At 30.2% G+C, this 17,736-nt stretch overlaps 1 protein-coding gene across 4 annotated transcripts in view; it reads left to right on the top strand.

Moving 5' to 3' along the window:
• The first annotated feature begins 88 nt into the window (after positions 1-88).
• The window catches only part of LOC127738699 (E3 ubiquitin-protein ligase FANCL-like), a 32,979-nt gene continuing 15,331 nt past the window's right edge, over positions 89-17,736 (top strand). Inside the window, exons 1-4 of one of the 4 annotated variants that reach the window (XM_052250038.1) lie at positions 89-201; positions 14,028-14,153; positions 16,040-16,153; positions 17,488-17,544. In XM_052250038.1, the coding sequence (XP_052105998.1) occupies positions 184-201; positions 14,028-14,153; positions 16,040-16,153; positions 17,488-17,544 (315 nt within the window). In that variant the 5' untranslated portion in view covers positions 89-183. Of the gene's footprint in view, positions 318-14,027; positions 14,154-16,039; positions 16,154-17,487; positions 17,545-17,736 lie in introns of all 4 variants that reach the window. The other 3 variants (XM_052250041.1, XM_052250042.1, XM_052250040.1) reach the window with 3 other exon arrangements.

Genomic DNA, 17,736 nt, shown 5'->3' with positions numbered 1-17,736 from the left:
TAACTCTCCTGTATGTGGAGGCGTTAAAATGCTTAGCTCAGTACACGATCAATAAAACGTTTTCTGAAATGAAGTTTAGTGTGAAATCTTAAACTTACAAAATCCTTTTAAACTGCGGGAAAAATTATTACACACGATAGTCAATAGAAATCAGAAACTTTGAGTTTCCAAACACTGAAACAGATGACAACTCCTATTTTTGTAGGGGTCATTTTGTAGAATGTAGGACAGGAACTTGAAAGTTAGATGCACATGGACAAGGATTTATAATCCTTGTTTAAGTGGGAAGGTCTATTAACAGGACAGATACAGTAAAAGTTAAAACCAGAACAGTTATTTTTGATAAGTCTTTACCTGTAACCTTTGTTTTAACCAACATACTGTTAAAATTTAAACTGTGTATTAAAGAACAGGGTATTTTCCTACATTATTTGTAAAAAAATTAAAATAAAAAATTAATAAAGTAAAAAAAAATCTGCCAGGACAGTTAAATTTTAAGAAAAAAATGACTGAAATTGCAGAGAAAAATTTACTTACAATTGAAATGATTTCTCCAAAACAACTGTCTAGCATAATATTTTTGTTCGATTATAAAGTTTAAGGAATAATTATTCCAAAAATCTATAATTCAATATTTATTTCGTCTTACAAAGGTAAAAAAATCTGCCAGGACAGTAGCCTGTTACGCAAGAATTCTTTTTGAAATTAGCTCAAAATCAAAATATAAAGTGAAATATCTTCTTCAAAATGGATGTCTGGTACGCAAATTTTGGTTCATTGGAAAGATTTAAATATAAGCTTTAAGAAAATAAAAACAAATATGAACTTTTATTTCATTAACACAAAAAAAATCTGCCAGGACAGTAGCCTTTTGTGTCAGAAATTTTGTTGAAATTCGCTCAAAATCAATGGATCAATTTGAATATTTTCTTCAAAATGCATGTCTGGTAAACAAATTTGTGTTCATTGGAAAGTTTGAATTATCAGCTTTATGAAAATATAAAATTTTATGTACTTTAATTTTGTAAACATAAATAAAAAATCTGCCAGGACAGTAGCCAACTGTGTTAGATGTTTGTATAGATGGCGGAAATCAACGTAATATTTTTTAATTATAAAAGAAATCCTATCTTTATTACCATTGTCTGGCAAACTTTTTTTTTTATCTTATAACGTTAGGACCAAATCATTAAACAAAATCTATGAATTTATTTTTTAATCATTTCTCTAGGTAAAACAAATCTGCCAGGACAGTACCTTATTACATCGGAACTAGTGAAGAAATTTGTTTCAAATTTAAAAGTAATTTTCATAGAATGATTTTTTTCATTTCATTCAAAGTTTGCAGTTTAAGCTTTATCAGTGTTAAAATAATTAAAGTGACTATATTCATGATATTTAGAAAACAAAATTATTGGTGTGTTCATTTTAAAAAATATTTACTAATTTTGTAATTGTTGATTAATTTGATCTCTTTTCAGTTTATTAAAGGCAGCAAACAGGACATTGAAGGGGCATGGGCTCATATTTTATCAATCGAAAACATTTCATACACATACATATGTATATGTAAGAGAATGACAAAAACACAAATGTTTAAAACTGCAAAATCTTTTTTTTTCATAACGGAAGTAAAATCTTAACAAATTAAGTCAGGTAAATAACGTTTTGACAGTAATAAAAACTGTAAAGTCAATGATTGGTGTTAAATCCTTCAAAAGGTATTAATTCACTAATTAGAAATGTGTTTAGGTCACAGGAATGTGACACCTTCTTTTATCCCAGTACACGAAACGGGTTTCCAAATGTTGCATTTCTTAACTCCTTTCTGCCATTCACACCCTAATATGTCTTCTTCTGAATCACATTTGCCACACTCACAATTACATTCCACCACACTAGTTTTATATTTCGGTTTACCTTTCATGATAATTTTTTTCTTTGGAAATGGAATAAATCCACCTTTTTCTAAACAAATCACAAGATGTTCTCTAAAAAGTTCAATGTCAAATTCTACATGTATCCCACCTGAAAAACTTGTAAAACAAAATTCTTCAGCATTTGCAATTGCAAACAACCCACAATCTATGGAATTAGTTTGTTTCTGGACTTCTGGTATTTTGACCAACCGACGTTTTCTATCATGTGAATATATTTGTGAAAGTTGTATTTCTGCAGATGTTGTTAGTGTGCTGTACATGAACTTTATCGATTGTTTGTTTAAAGACGTGACCCAGTGTGAATGCCCTGTATGATGAATTTGTACAGCTTGGCCCTGTGTAGGTGTAAAACTACATTCTTTGATGCTTTCTGTAAAATTGAGATCTAATCAATTTTTACTTTTAAATATACAATCAGATAGTGTTTCGATTTTTTTTTTCCAATTGTATTCTTAATAAATATCTTCTCATAGGTATTCATTACCACACGCTTGGTTTACGGTTAACATAACAGAATACACAAATACACAGATTCGTTGACTGGTTGTAAAGTTTGGCACATGCCAACCAAATATTTAGCTTTAGGACGACTTTTGAAATATTGATCTATTATCAAATGAACATTTTTATACGACCGCAAAATAATTTGCGATCGTATATTGGTATTACGTTGGCGTCGTCGTCGTCGTCGTCCTAAGACACATTGGTTTTCGCACTCTAACTTTAGTTTAAGTGAATGGATCTCTATGAAATTTTACCATAAGGTTCAATACCACAAAAGGAAGGTTGGGATTGATTTTGGGGGTTATGGTACCAACAGTTAAGGAAAAAGGGGCCAAAAATAAGCATTTTTGTAACTTCCAGACATAACTTGTGTGTTAGTGTATGGATCTCTCTGACATTGTACCACAAGGTTCCATATCACAAAGGGAATGCTGGGATTGATTTTGGGGGTAATTGCCTCAAAATTTTAGGAATTACGGGCCCAAAAAGGGGCAAAAAACAAGCATTTTTATATGGACAAATACTTTAGTACAAAACATAATATAAAGCAGTCTAAGGGAGATAAATCAAATACATCATTTGAATTATCTCCCTTACACTGCTTTTAAATTATGTATAAAGTAATGGTTAATGAACAATTAAGACAATTTAAAACAGTGTAAGAGAGGTAATCCACATACAACATTTTGATTACTTCCCTTACACTGCCTTTAAATTATGTTTAAAGAAATGCATATTTATAAAGGAAGACCAGTAAAAATATCTGCAAATGTTGCATCTTTTTTTTTTGTACAAAAACATCCATATGAAAGATTTGACACCATATTTTAAATTCTATTATAAAATAGATTAAGTTAGCACTATGGTAAATTTAAATGGGTAATTATGGTTGCAAATTCCATTGGAAATTTGAATTGAGATTATGACCATATCTTGAGGGAAAGAATTTTTTTGGGGAAAAAAGGGGGGGGGGGGGGGTTAAAAAGAAATTGTGGGGGGTCAATTTTTCTCATTTCAGATTTCAGAAATAAAAAAGGAATTATTCTTCAAATATTATTTTTTTTTCAAATTTCAAATATTGAAAAATTTCAAGAAGTAATCTTTAATTGCACAGTGGCGCATTAGATTTGTAAAATCTTTGACCACATTTATTTATTTGTTATGCCAAATCTGACCGTGTATTTAGATTATTAATTTTGGGTCCAGTTTTCAAATTGGTCTACATTAAGGTCCAAAGGGTCCAAAATTAAACTTAGTTTGATTTTAACAAAAAAGAATATATGGGGTTCTTTGATATGCTGAATCCAAACATGTATTTAGATTTTTGATTTCGGGCCCAGTTTTCAAGTTGGTCCAAATTGGGGTCCAAAATTAAACTTTGTTTGATTTCAACAAAAAATGAATATATGGGGTTCTTTGATATGCTGAATCTAACCATGTATTTATATTTTTTATTTGTGGGCCCCGCTATCAAATTGGTTCATATTGAGGTCAAAAGGGTCCAAAATTAAACTTTGTTTTATTTCATCAAAAATTGAATTATTGGGGTTCTTTGATATGCCAAATCTAACCGTGTATTTAGATTTTAAATTTTGGGTCCCGTTTTTTAAATTGGTCTACATTAAGGTCCAAAGGGTCCAAAATTAAACTTAGTTTGATTTTAACAAAAATTGAATTCTTGGGGTTCTTTGATATGCTGAATCTAAACATGTGTTTAGATTTTTTATTATGGGCCCAGTTTTCAAGTTTGTCCAAGTTGGGGTCCAAAATTAAACTTAGTTTGATTTTAACAAAAATTGAATATATGGGGTTCTTTGATATGCTGAATCTTAACATGTGTTTAGATTTTTGATTATGGGCCCAGTTTTTAAGTTGGTCCAAGTTGGGGTCCAAAATTAAACTTCGTTTGATTTTAACAAAAATTGAACATATGGGGTTCTTTGATATGCTGAATCTAACCATGTATTTTGATTTTTGGGCCCTGTTATCAAATTGGTCCACATTGAGGTCAAAAGGGTCCAAAATTAAACTTTGAATGATTTCATCAAAAATTGAATTCTTTGGATTCTTTGATATGCTGAATCTAACCATGTATTTAGATTTGGGATATTGGACCATAATAGGTAAATTAAAAAAATTTAAGTTCTTAGACCACATTCATTCTGTGTCAGAAACCTATGCTGTGTCAAATATTTAATCACAATCCAAATTCAGAGCTGTATCAAACTTGAATGTTGTGTCCATATTTGCCCCAACTGTTCAGGGTTCGACCTCTGCGGTCGTATCAAGCTGCGCCCAGCGGAGCATTTTATTATATTTTCCTAGATTTATTGTTCAAACTTTACAACTAATAACAAAAATAATAATAATCTATTCAACTTTCTAGTTAAGAGAGGGTCTTGAGACATAACAAGGAATTGTATATTAAGTTACTGTCCTGGCAGATTTATATTTACTTTTAAAATGAAAATTGTTCAATTTCATTATTTTAATTTAATAATTGGGTCTGTTACTTTATCATGTTTATAATAGTTTCAAAATAGTATGCCAGACATTCGCAATAAAGAAACTATTTCATTTATAGTTAGAAATTGCATTGTTAATTTCCACCATTTGTACAGAAATTTAACGGAGTAGACTAGTGTCCTGGCAGATTTTTTTTTGTGTTAATGAAATAAAGGGTCCATATTTTTTAATTTTCTTAAAGCTTATATTTCAAACTTTCCAATGAACCAAAATTTGCTTACCAGACATTCATTTTGAAGAAGATATTTAACTTTATATTTTGATTTTGAGCTAATTTCAAAAAGAATTCTTACATAACAGGCTACTGTCCTGGCAGATTTTTTTTTTATGTTTACAAAATAAAAGTTCATAAAACTTATATTTTCATAAAGCTGATAATTCAAACTTTCCAATGAACACAAATTTGCTTACCAGACATGCATTTTGAAGAAAATATTCAAATTGATCCATTGATTTTTAGCGAATTTCAACAAAATTTCTGACGCAAAAGGCTACTGTCCTGGCAGATTTTTTTTGTGTTAATGAAATAAAAGTTCATATTTTTTTATATTTTCTTAAAGCTTATATTTAAATCTTTCCAATGAATCAAAATTTGCCTACCAGACATTCATTTTGAAGAAGATATTTAACTTTATATTTTGATTTTGAGCTAATTTCAAAAAGAATTCTTACGTAACAGGCTACTGTCCTGGCAGATTTTTTTACCTTTAAAAATCGAAAAATATATTAAATTCTAGATTTTTAGAATGATTATTCCCTAAACTTTATAATCGTACAAAAATATTATGCCAGACAGTTGTTTTGGAGAAATTACTTCAATTATAAGTAAACTTTTCTCTGCAATTTCCGCCATAATTTTCTTAAAATTTAACTGTCCTGGCAGATTTTTTTTTACTTATTAATTTTTTTTATTTTAATTTTTTTTACAAATAATGTAAGTAAAGACCCTGGTTTTTATTATACAATTTAGATTTTAACAATATGTTTTTTAAAACAAAAGTTACAGATGAAATCGTATCAAAAATAACTGTCCTGGTTTTATCTGTCCTGTTTTTAGACCTTCCCCTTGTTTAAGGTTCATCATAATTTGTGGTAACGAAATCCCATTAAGGTTCTTCAAAAGGAATTGAAAAATTATGGCCATGTTCACACCACAAAATCTACAAACAGACAAACAGATGCATCTAGGAAAGTTTTAAGGCATGGCAGGACCTAGATATATAAAAGTTACAGTTACACATTTTAAATCACCTATTGTTTGTAGAAGTCTATTGTACATCCATTGTCCATTTAAATTAATACTACCGGTACTCACACCATTTATCATATGAGGGAAGCTTCTCAAACCTCTCTCCCAACCTGAGACTACTATACATATAATAGTAGTCTCAGTCCCAACTTAGTTTATTTTGGCACCTTCTGCATGAATGAAAAAAATGAATAGCAAAATCCAGAAAAGTTTTTGATTTTCTGAAACATAAAATGCATTTAAAATTATCTAGTTCCTACCATGCCTCTAAACTTTTCCAGGTGCACAGGTCTGTCTGTACTCAGTAAAATTTGTGGTGTAAATACGGCCATATTAGCCAAAAGGTTATGATGAACCTTAACATATATATGACCTCTTGGGCCTTAATTTCTATATCTGTAAATTGCTAATATTTTCTTTTTACTGATTTAGCCATTTGGATTGTTTTTTTTTTTTACCACAACACCACAGAATACCAGTGTGACGGAACACCATAGACCGACCAAAATATACCAAAGAACTTCTGAACGTTAATACTTCAGACATATATTGTTGTTGTTTTTGCTAATTCTTTCTATAAATTGATTTAGGCTTAGGGGGATCAAAATTATCAGTTTGGAAAATTTAGTAACAAGCAAAGACATAAACTTAATTTACAGAATTTTAGAAAGTGCAACACAAAGTAGGAATTGCAATTGCCAAATACTGGCTTAAACGCTTTGACAAAAAATTGGTATTGAATACCGGGTATTTTTGTATGTACCTGTAAAGATCTAAATAGAATTAAAATTAAGTATAAGTCATTTTTGTTGAGCCTGCGACTTTTGTCGCAGAAAGCTCGACATAGGGATAGTGATCCGGCGGCGGCGGCGTTATCTAACTTCTTAAAAGCTTTATATTTAAGAAGGTGGAAGACCTGGATGCTTCATACTTTGTATATGGATGCCTCATGTTACGAAGTTTCGGTCAGTCACATGTCCAATGTCCTTGACCTCATTTTCATGGTTCAGTGACTACTTGAAAAAAAAGTTAAGATTTTTTGTAATGTTAAATTCTCTCTTATTATAAGTAATAGGAAAACTATATTTTGTATGTGCGTACCTTGCAAGGTCCTCATGCCTGTCAGACAGTTTTCACTTGACCTCGACCTCATTTCATGGATCAGTGAACAAGGTTAAGTTTTGGTGGTCAAGTCCATATCTCAGATACTATAAGCAATAGGTCTAGTATATTCGGTGTATGGAAGGACTGTAAGGTGTACATGTCCAACTGGCAGGTGTCATCTGACCTTGACCTCATTTTCATGGTTCAGTGGTTATAGTTAAGTTTTTGTGTTTTGGTCTGTTTTTCTTATACTGTATGCAATAGGTCTACTATATTTGGTGTATGGAATGATTGTAAGGTGTACATGTCTAGCTGGCAGGTGTCATCTGACCTTGACCTCATTTTCATGGTTCAGTGGTTATAGTTTAGTTTTTGTGTTTTGGTCCGTTTTTCTTATACTTTATGCAATAGGTCTTCTATATTTGGTGTATGGAATGATTGTAAGGTGTACATGTCCAACTGGCAGGTGTCATCTGACTTTGACCTCATTTTCATGGTTCAGTGGTCAAAGTTAAGTTTTTGAGTTTTGGTCTTTTTTCTTATACTATATGCAATAAGTCAACTATATTTGGTGTATGGAAATATTCTATGATGTACATGTCAGTCTCACAGGTTTTATTTGACCTTGACCTCATTTTCACGGTTCATTGCTCAGTGTTAAGTTTATGTGTTTCAGTCTGTTTTTCTTAAACTATAAGCAATAGGTCAGCTATATTTGTTGTATGGAAGGATTGTAAGCTGTTCATGTCTACCTTGCATGGTTCATCTGACCTTGACCTCATTTTCACGATTCATTGGTCAATGTTTAGTTTTCTTGGTTAAGTCTCAGTTTCTTAGAAACTATAAGCAATAGGTCAACTATATTTAGTGTATTGAATAATTGTAAGGTGTACATGTATTTCTCTTTTGGTTTATATGACCTTGACTTCATTATCTTGGATCATGTTAAGTTTATGTAATAGTTGTAGTAAAGCTTTCATTTAGGACTATCCACATAATATAAATGGTTAGTAAAGAAGGCGAGACATTTCAGCGTGTGCACTCTTGTTTTTTATCAAAATGCGGTTACTGCATGGTGTGAAGTTTATAGTAAAATGACTGAACGTTAAAAAATAGCATTCTTGAAGAGAATATATTTGGTAAAACTTTGCTCTTCTCTTCCTTTACTAAGAGTCATATCACCAAAATAAAAGATGTTTGGCATATCGAAATGGAAACCTATAGTAATAAAATAATATTCAATAAACTAATAGATAAAAACGTAATTGGATATGCGAATACAATCTGAATAAAGAAATCAATCCCCACGCAATCTTAAAGAAGTATATCGTGGATCGCATTCATCCTCAATTTTTAATGCAAACTCATGGACAAGTAAATTTTAGCTCAAAAAGGTCTACATATATTTCTCATCACCAAAAGCATCATTTCTGCAAATTTGTTTGTAATTAGTTAAAGTAAACAATATCATCAAAAGCACTATTTTTACTCGAGGAATGGCTACTTTTACATACATTCTAAATTGAATTGGTGGTCCGACACCATTAGTAATCCAACAAATTTGAAACACATAAATATCAATAATAAAAAAATATATGATATGGAAAGAAAATTTATTCCCCCCAGAAAAAAATCAATTAAAATCATTACAAAAAATACTAAATAAATTTACTAGTGCAAAATGTAAAAATTAAATGGAATAGAACATTTAATACGGAACTAGACTGGTAATCAGTTTTGAAAAAGCTTCACAAGCTGCCTGTATCAAACAATATTTTCCCATTCCAATGGAAATCACTATGGAAATGGCCTATGTAACTTTATGTGGCAAATATTTTGAAATCCAAGAGCATCTATTCTATTGTTGTTATAAAATTCAAAACATCATCGAAGAAATAAAAAGATTGCTATCTCTGTGCATAGAGCATGAATATTGGATATAATCAAGATCTTGATAAAACGCAAATAAATATTGGAATTTTTATAGTGTTTTCGGGAAAATTTAGTATTTGGAAAGGTCGGAACGACTTAAATTCAACTGAAAACAGTATTTAATGAAACATCCATCCTCTGTATTTTTAAGAAAGATATGAATGATTTTATCAAAATGATCGCTTAATCAAACAAACAAAAAACTTATTTGGAATAAATCAGAATGATTGCTTAATCAAACAAAAAAAAACTTATTTGGAATAGGCAACCTTGACCGTTTATCTCAAATATTGTAATTACTTTTAATAGTCGAATTTGCTTATTCTTTGCTCATTTTGTAGATATATAAACATTTTTATGACATAACTTGTGCCTCTGTATTATAGTTAAAGTTATCATTTGTATATAAAAGGCACACTTTGAACTAGTGTATTGTTTACCACTTTATTTACTAACAATCACCATTATTTATATAGTCAATTTCATAGTTTATATTTTATACTTATTTATATTACTGTATACATACTATACAATTGTATTACTTTTTTGTAATAGTATTTTACTCCCCACAGATTGTGTTTCTTTATAAGTACACATACAGATTCAGATTCAATATTTTATTAAAGTTTCATCGCTTGTAATACATATAATACAATCATCATAATATATACATTGTATAAAACAGTACTTTTATAAGGATTTGTACTTTAAACAGTGCAAATGGTAGGAAAGAAAAAAATAAACGGTTATCTATATATTTTTATAATTATATTTAAAAAGGATAAATTTATAGGAAAATGCAAGAAGATGAAGATTATATTTCTAAGTAAACCAAGTAATTATTTGCACACGGTATAGTATAATTTCTTTTGATGAACTCATTAAAGACTTTCATTTGCATAGTTTTGAAATACAAAAAGCATTTTATAAAATAATGGTTTCTTTAAAAATTAAGTATACAGCTTAAATGAGCTTAAAGATAAGATTTACCAATGGCTTAACATTGTTGAAATTGTGAATCAAATTTCTTAAGCAGTTCTTGCCTAAAAAGAATGTTTTCAGCTAAATTTTGAGATTCTACAATTAGCTTTTACTATAATAGACAGGAAGATAATGTGAACATCAAGAAAAAATCTACATGAAAAAAAGTAAATTTTTCAGAACACACGATGTATTTGTTTTTAAGAAGGAGTTTTTTTTACATTATCCACAGAATACAAAAGTAGCAATTGAGCAGATTCAGAGTATTTCTATTAGCTTGGGAAGACCATTCTATATTTTGTGATGGGGATTAGGAATGCTGAAAGAAATGAATGTGATGTCTAGAACTGAAGATCAATTATTTTGCCCAAGACATTCTGAAAATGAATTTTCTGTACATTCAGATGCACATATGATTTGAAAAAAGAAATAGATGTGTACACAATGGAAAATATTTAAAAAAAAAAATGAACTATCAATCCAGCCTTATAACGGGTGAAAATTATTATTCTGTCCACGCAAAACCTCTTGCTCAAAAGCCCAACCCTAAACAAAGAAATAAATTGGTAGTTCTCTAAGTAATTTTGTTTATTTCGCCTTGTTTTTGTAGATTCAAAGGATCTGTCTTAAAAATAACATTTGTTCTCTTGTGGATAGTTGTCTCATTGGCAATCATACCACATCTTATTTTTGTATTTGGATTTGTAATTAGACCCTTATTTTTTTCAACCTTGAAATTGAATTTTCCATTTAATCAACTATCCTGAATTATGCATATGCACAATCAAGTCAGTGTAATTCAACAATTCAGTACATACAATGTGAGTTTTTCAAAAGGATTACTAATTTTATAAAGAAAACAGTTTCCTCACATATCACTTGCTTCTTTCTATTATCTTTTCTTACAAAATCCAAATAATATATGCAACGTCAAAGGTCAAGGTCATCGATAACCTTTGACCTTGGGTTAAATTGAATGTCACTTACTGTTCAATAGTTTCACATCATAGTCATTCAATAGTAATTATGTTTCTCGGGTAATCTTAATAACATGGTTGAATTTCTGAAGAAAAAAAACAAAAATGACACATTTTGGTTACCATAGCAATCATCTTAGCACCCTGAATCCCAAACATTTTGTTGTAAATTATTGACTAGAAACGTTGATACTTTATATTTATTACCACAACTTAAATGGAGGTGGATGCAAAACTGTATATTTTATTCATGATAAATGTGTATAATTTGCCTTCACAAATACAATGAAAAATGACCTCTACTCCTTTCGGTTGTGACAATATTCAACCAAAATATTATTTATATATATGACATTGCTGTTATGTTTGGTTAGTATCATGTTTCTGAAAAATATTAACAAATATCATTAAACAAAATCTGTTTTTGCTTCAGAATGCCTGAAAAGTAGATGTTATTTCAATGCTAAATTCCTCAAAATGTACGGGAAAACTTATTGACTTGGTTCCCATGCCAAATGTGGCCTAGCAACACTTTGGGAGGCATTTTCCTACCTATTCACCTAATTTTAAGGTCAGGCTAGGTTTCAGGAAAATTGGTGACTATGCATGCTGACTCCCTTTATGATAAAGTTATAAAGTTAAGTGCATTTTGTGTTTCAGAAAGATAAAATCTTTTTTGGATTTTGATGGGCATTTTTTTTCCTTTCTGCAGAAGGTGTAAACATTAACTTAGTTGTGATACAACTTTGAGATGCTCCTTCTCAGGTAAAAACTGTATTGTTTTGTATTGATTGTCCTTGATTGACATGGACAATAGGTATCTTCACAACTATAGGTGAGTTAAAGGGTTTAACTGAGTGGACAGTATCAAAGTAATTCAGGTGTTTGTTTATTTTTACACCTTCTGCAGAAAGGAAAAAAATGGAAGATAATGAAAATAAGAAGAATTTGACCTCACCTGACTTGACATTTGTTTTTTCCATCTCTTTGGGGGTACCTTTATCTGGTGGTGATGCTACACTGTGATTACAGAAAAATAAAAGATGGTTTGTCTGAGACAACAATTATCTCCCTTTGATTTTCCTTGCCTACAAGCATAAAGTGACTAAGATGAAATTAACTTAAAAAAAAATATTCATGAACTTTCAGGTCAAGTATTGTCAGTTGAAAAAGGTAAAAATGAGTCTGAATATGTACTTAAATTCAGACCCCCTTCACATGAAATTTGTCAATATTTTGAGTTAGAGCTGATAATTTTTATGCAATGTTTAATTTTGCTTTCCACTGATAAAACACAGATCAAGTTGAATTTGGGTAGTGTCACTTTAACCATTATGGGTTATGCCCCTTTATAAATCGAAAGATTGAAAATTTTTTAGTTTCCATTCTGTAACTTAAGTTTGCCCCAACCAAACATTATGAAACCTATACACAATATTCATTACCACAAAACTAAGATCAAGTACAAATTTTTTGTTTCCGTTTTCTAACTTTAGTTTGCCTCAACCAAATGTTATGAAACTTATACACAATGCTTATTACTACATAATACAGATTAAGTACGAAATTTGGTGGCGACACTTTTAACATTCTTGAGTTATGTCCCTTTATAAACATAAAAATAGCTGAATTTTTCGTTTCCGTTTTCTAACTTTAGTTTGTCTCAACCAAATGTTATAAAACTTATACACAACCGTTCTAGAGTTATTCGTGTTTACAAATAGAAAAATTACTGAATTTTTAGTTTCTGTTCTCTACTTAAGTAAGCCTCAACCAAATGTTATGAGACTTACACACAATGTTTATTACCACAAAACTCAGATCAAGTTCAAATTTGGGTAGCGTCACTTTTTTGAGAAAAGGAAGGTCTTATTCTGTTAAAACTATGTAATTGTATAAAGAATTGCACTACATTTTTGTACCTTATGAATTGGGTTGTCAGACCATTTTGATATATAATGGGAGAAAACCCTTAATTTTTATCAAAATTAGATTATGATTTATCTCCCATTTGTTACTCTTTACAGGCTTTTAACTTTATAAATGTTATTCATATTTTGTCTTTTTCATTTTGATTATGATAAATTATTATGCTTTGTTATCAATGGTTGAATATTCCAATCCCTGCAAGTGTTCTTGATCTGAATATAATACAAATACTGTACTGTAAATCTGGGTTATTTTTAATATATGGGCATTATTCTGTGATTTTCACCAAAATGATAATGGAATTCAACGTTAAATTAGTTTAATTGAACATGTTGAATATCTATAATAAATATTGTTTGGACACCTAAAATAGAACAATGTACAAAATATTGTGAGACAAACACCATTATGATAATAGTTAGAAGGAATTGATTTTAAAAAATTAGAGTATATTAATTACAATAATTTGACATTCAAAGTGATGTTTCAGTTACTGTAACATTTTATCAATTCAAGTGTTGTTACTACAATCTATTTATTCTTGTATTCAAGTACATGTAAAAGGGATAATAAAACTTACAGCATTAAATGTGTTGACCGTCTGCAACTTTCCTAAAACAATGACATTATTTCAATGAAACTTGAATAGAATCTTTGCTTTCATTCTCCAGTCCTAATATAATTTTAGCACAAATTTTTGAAGTTGTATATAGCAAAAAATAACTTTCATATAATGATCAAAATAGTAGAGCATGGTTTAAATTTGTGAACTCTGCCCACAGTTTTATTTAGACATTTTTAAAACCAATTGTCTTTGGAAAGTATCAAATTTTGCTGGTTTAAGTTGTATTCAAAATAATGGATTATGGCTTTTTATTTTTTTAGGGAACAGATTCCAGATTTATAAAGAGTAGAGAAACAGATTGTAAGATGGATATGTTGGTAGAGTTTCCTAATATGGTCCTACAGAATACAGAAGGAACTAGATATGATGGTTATTTAACTGTAATGGTAAAGTAAATTCATAATATGTGAGCCTGTTAGGTACAGTGGATTCATTTATTTTTGTGGGTATCAATTTTCGTGGATTAAGGAAAACTTGCATTTTCGTGGGTATTTGATTATCGTGGTTTTGCCAATCACTGCATACAAAGCCTATAGAAAATTTGTAATTCGTTGAACATTTGAATTCGTGTTTCACTTGTACCCATGAAATCCACGAAAATTGGTATCCAACAAATAATAATGAATCCACAGTATTGGATAGAAATAGAAATATAAGCATCAAAGACTGAAATTATTTTAACTTTGTTTCTTTTCTTAATTTTGTTACAAAAATATTGTGACTGAGGTTGCTGAAACCTACTTTTTTTCTGGTACACATTTTGGAGTAAGTGACTTTCATTTATACATTTTCAGTTATTGTGTCAATTGATTTGAGAATTCTATTATAATTTAATTATTATTAATCCAGTGGTTATATTCTTTGATTACATCCAATGGATCTTATTAAAAATTCAAATTTTTATGCCCCACCATAATAGTAGGGGGGCATTATGTTTTTCGGTCTGTGCGGCCGTTCATTCATCCGTCTGTCTGTCCTGCTTCAGGTTAAAGTTTTTGTCAAGGTAGTTTTTGATGTAGTTGAAGACCAATCAACTTGAAACTTAGTACACATGTTCCCTATGATATGATCTTTCTAATTTTAATGCCAAATTAGAGTTTTGACCCAAATTCACGGTCCACTGAACATAGAAAATGATAGTGTGAGTGGGGCATCTGTGTACTATGTCACATTCTTGTTTTGTAATGTTTTATTTTTGTTGACAGAATTTGGTAATCATGGTAATGGGATTAAAAATTTTACCTGTCTGTTTTTCATTTAAGGAATGACTGTAATATCTTTTATGTCTATGAAGAAATAATATCAAAAATGTGGTGGACACTGAATAATCCGCGTAGTGGGTTATTTAAAAGTGTGCAGTATGTTTTTAGGTTATTTCAAATAGACAGAAAAAATATTACAGTCCTTCCTTATAATTTAATTCTAAATTCCATTTTTAAGGAGTAAATCATGAAAAAAGCGTTGATGAGGTCACGGTCACATGACACAATTATGTCTATGAGCTGATAGACTAAAAACTTTCAGCCAATCAGAAGACGTGTTACACCCAAAATTAAATTATTAAAAGATATATTCCTAAACAGTTTAACTGTTTTTTCATTATACACAAGAATTATTATACCCACGCTTTAAAAAAGGGTGGTATACTGTTCTACCTCTGTCTGTCCTTCTGTCAGTCCATCCATCAGTCCATCCGTCAGTCCGTCCGTCCCATGAATATTTTCGTAGCATTTTTCTCAGGAACTACTTGACAAGGATTTCTGAAATTTGGTTTCAGGGTTTATATAAGTAAGTTACACCATGTGATGTGTTATCAGATTCATCACTCAACAACTTCCTGTTATCCGAACACGTGTATTATTTTACACATGATAGCCAAGTTGAAAATTTTCGTCACATTTTTCTCAGGAACTACTTGACAAGCATTTCTGAAATTTGGTTTCAGGGTTTATATACCGGTAAGTAAGTTACACCGTGTGATGTGTTTTCAGATTCATCACTCAACAACTTCCTGTTTACCGAACACTTGTATTATTTTACACATGATAGCCAAATTGAAAATTTTCGTCACATTTTTCTCAGGAACTACTTGACAAGGATTTCTGAAATTTGGTTTCAGGGTTTATATAAGTCAGCTATACCGTGTGATGTGTTTTCAGATTCATCACTCAACAACTTCTTGTTTACCGAAATATTTCGGCGGGGGTATCATAAGTGAGCACTAGCTCACAGTTTTGCTTGTTTTTTATTACCAATACATTTTATTTTTCAGAATGAAGACTTCCGTTTGTGCCTAGAATATCCATCTGACATCACCAAAGCTAATTTATCATGTGATTGGAAACTAAAATGCTTATTGGATGGTTGTCTTGACGTGCTAAAACAGGTGAGGGTAATAAAATAAAAGCTTTGCATTTAACTAATCACATAAGAATTTTATAATAATTGATGGAATTTCAGTAAAAAGTTACTCACAGACAAATATATATGATACATTTAAAACAATTAGAACCGAAAAAATAGGGTGTGTTGTATTTTCAGTTTCTTTGGCATTGTTAGAAATTTGAAAGTTTGTTAGTCCAGGAACCACTTTTGATAAGTCAGTGATATATTTGTTATGCAGTTGTAATAGCACTAGTACAATTTATTTCCATCAATATTATATAGTCATGCTCATCAGTCATAAATTTTTTGAAACAGACTCATTGTAATTATGTCAGTTAAACAGGAATCGTGTATGGTTAGTCACTGATAATTGGCATGCAGTTTGTCATAATTACTACTGATCATTTCTGTGGGAATCATTTAGCTTCACTTCCCCAGTCATGGTCATCTGACTTCAAAATATATGCATTGCTTTATGATTAGGTAAGAAATAGGTTTCTTTTATGGTATTAAAAAAGTCATTGATATAAGGGAGGCATTTTCATCAATACATTTTATTTCTATCGAGATTATGCAGCTCTGATTGCTCAATCATGGTTCATTGGCTTTTATTTATTTTGCCAGTTAAGGTTCTAATTAGGACAGATATTAGGACTACTTACAGTAATTCAGTGATATTTAGAATGCAGTTGCATTTACATTTGCACATCAATGAAGAATATTTAATTTGACTTTCATAATTCATGCACATTGACCTTAAAAATTTAACCTTTTTCACATGTTAAAACTTTATGATCAGAACCCTTAAATTCCATAGTATTTGGTATATAATTATATGTATATGGCATCAGTGCACCTGAATTACATGGAGATTTTTAAGCCCTGCTTTTTAAGTAATGGTCAATTGAATCTGAAATTTTGCACACTTGAAATGTTAAAATATGTTATTACGGTAGTTGTGAGCGGTTGTGTTGATACATTTTATTTCCTTGGAGATTGTTTTGCAATATGGTCCAATGACTTTTAAATGTTTGCTTGCTTATCATCGTTAGTTTTTGAAGTTTTGAGAATTGTTTGATAGTCCTATGATATAAGGCCAGTTTTAGGAATACTTGACATGTATTATTACAATGGGTACACACCTGTATTACCTACTGTATGATATAATCTGCCAGATGTTTTGTTTTAATGTTAATTGTTTGCTGCACGCTGGTGAGACATCTTTAATGTTCACAGTTTGTAATTTAGAAGCAGTATAAAAACAAAAAAGAGATTAAAGAACAAATTTCTAATGGTACCAAAACCTTGTGTTTGACATTTAAAAATTATTTTCAGAGACTTTTACAGAGTAAATCTTTGCCAAGTTTTCTGCAAGAAATGACAAGAATTATTGTAAGTTGTTTAAATCTCTTGACTGTAGAATTATCTAAATCTTTGACATTTGCTTAAATATTCAAAACTTGTCATTCAAGAGTTTGTCTTTTAAAACATGAATTCTCCCTTAGATTTCTAAAACATTTTTGTACATTGAATGGAATTAAATGATGATCTTTCTATTTGAGATTGGTTATAGTGGAAACAGTC

The sequence above is a fragment of the Mytilus californianus genome, unplaced genomic scaffold, assembly GCF_021869535.1.
Source record: "Mytilus californianus isolate M0D057914Y unplaced genomic scaffold, xbMytCali1.0.p SCAF_4, whole genome shotgun sequence".
Lineage (NCBI taxonomy): Eukaryota > Metazoa > Mollusca > Bivalvia > Mytilida > Mytilidae > Mytilus > Mytilus californianus.
The sequence above is the reverse complement of the archived record's forward strand: the minus strand, read 5'-3'. Positions and strand labels throughout refer to the sequence as shown.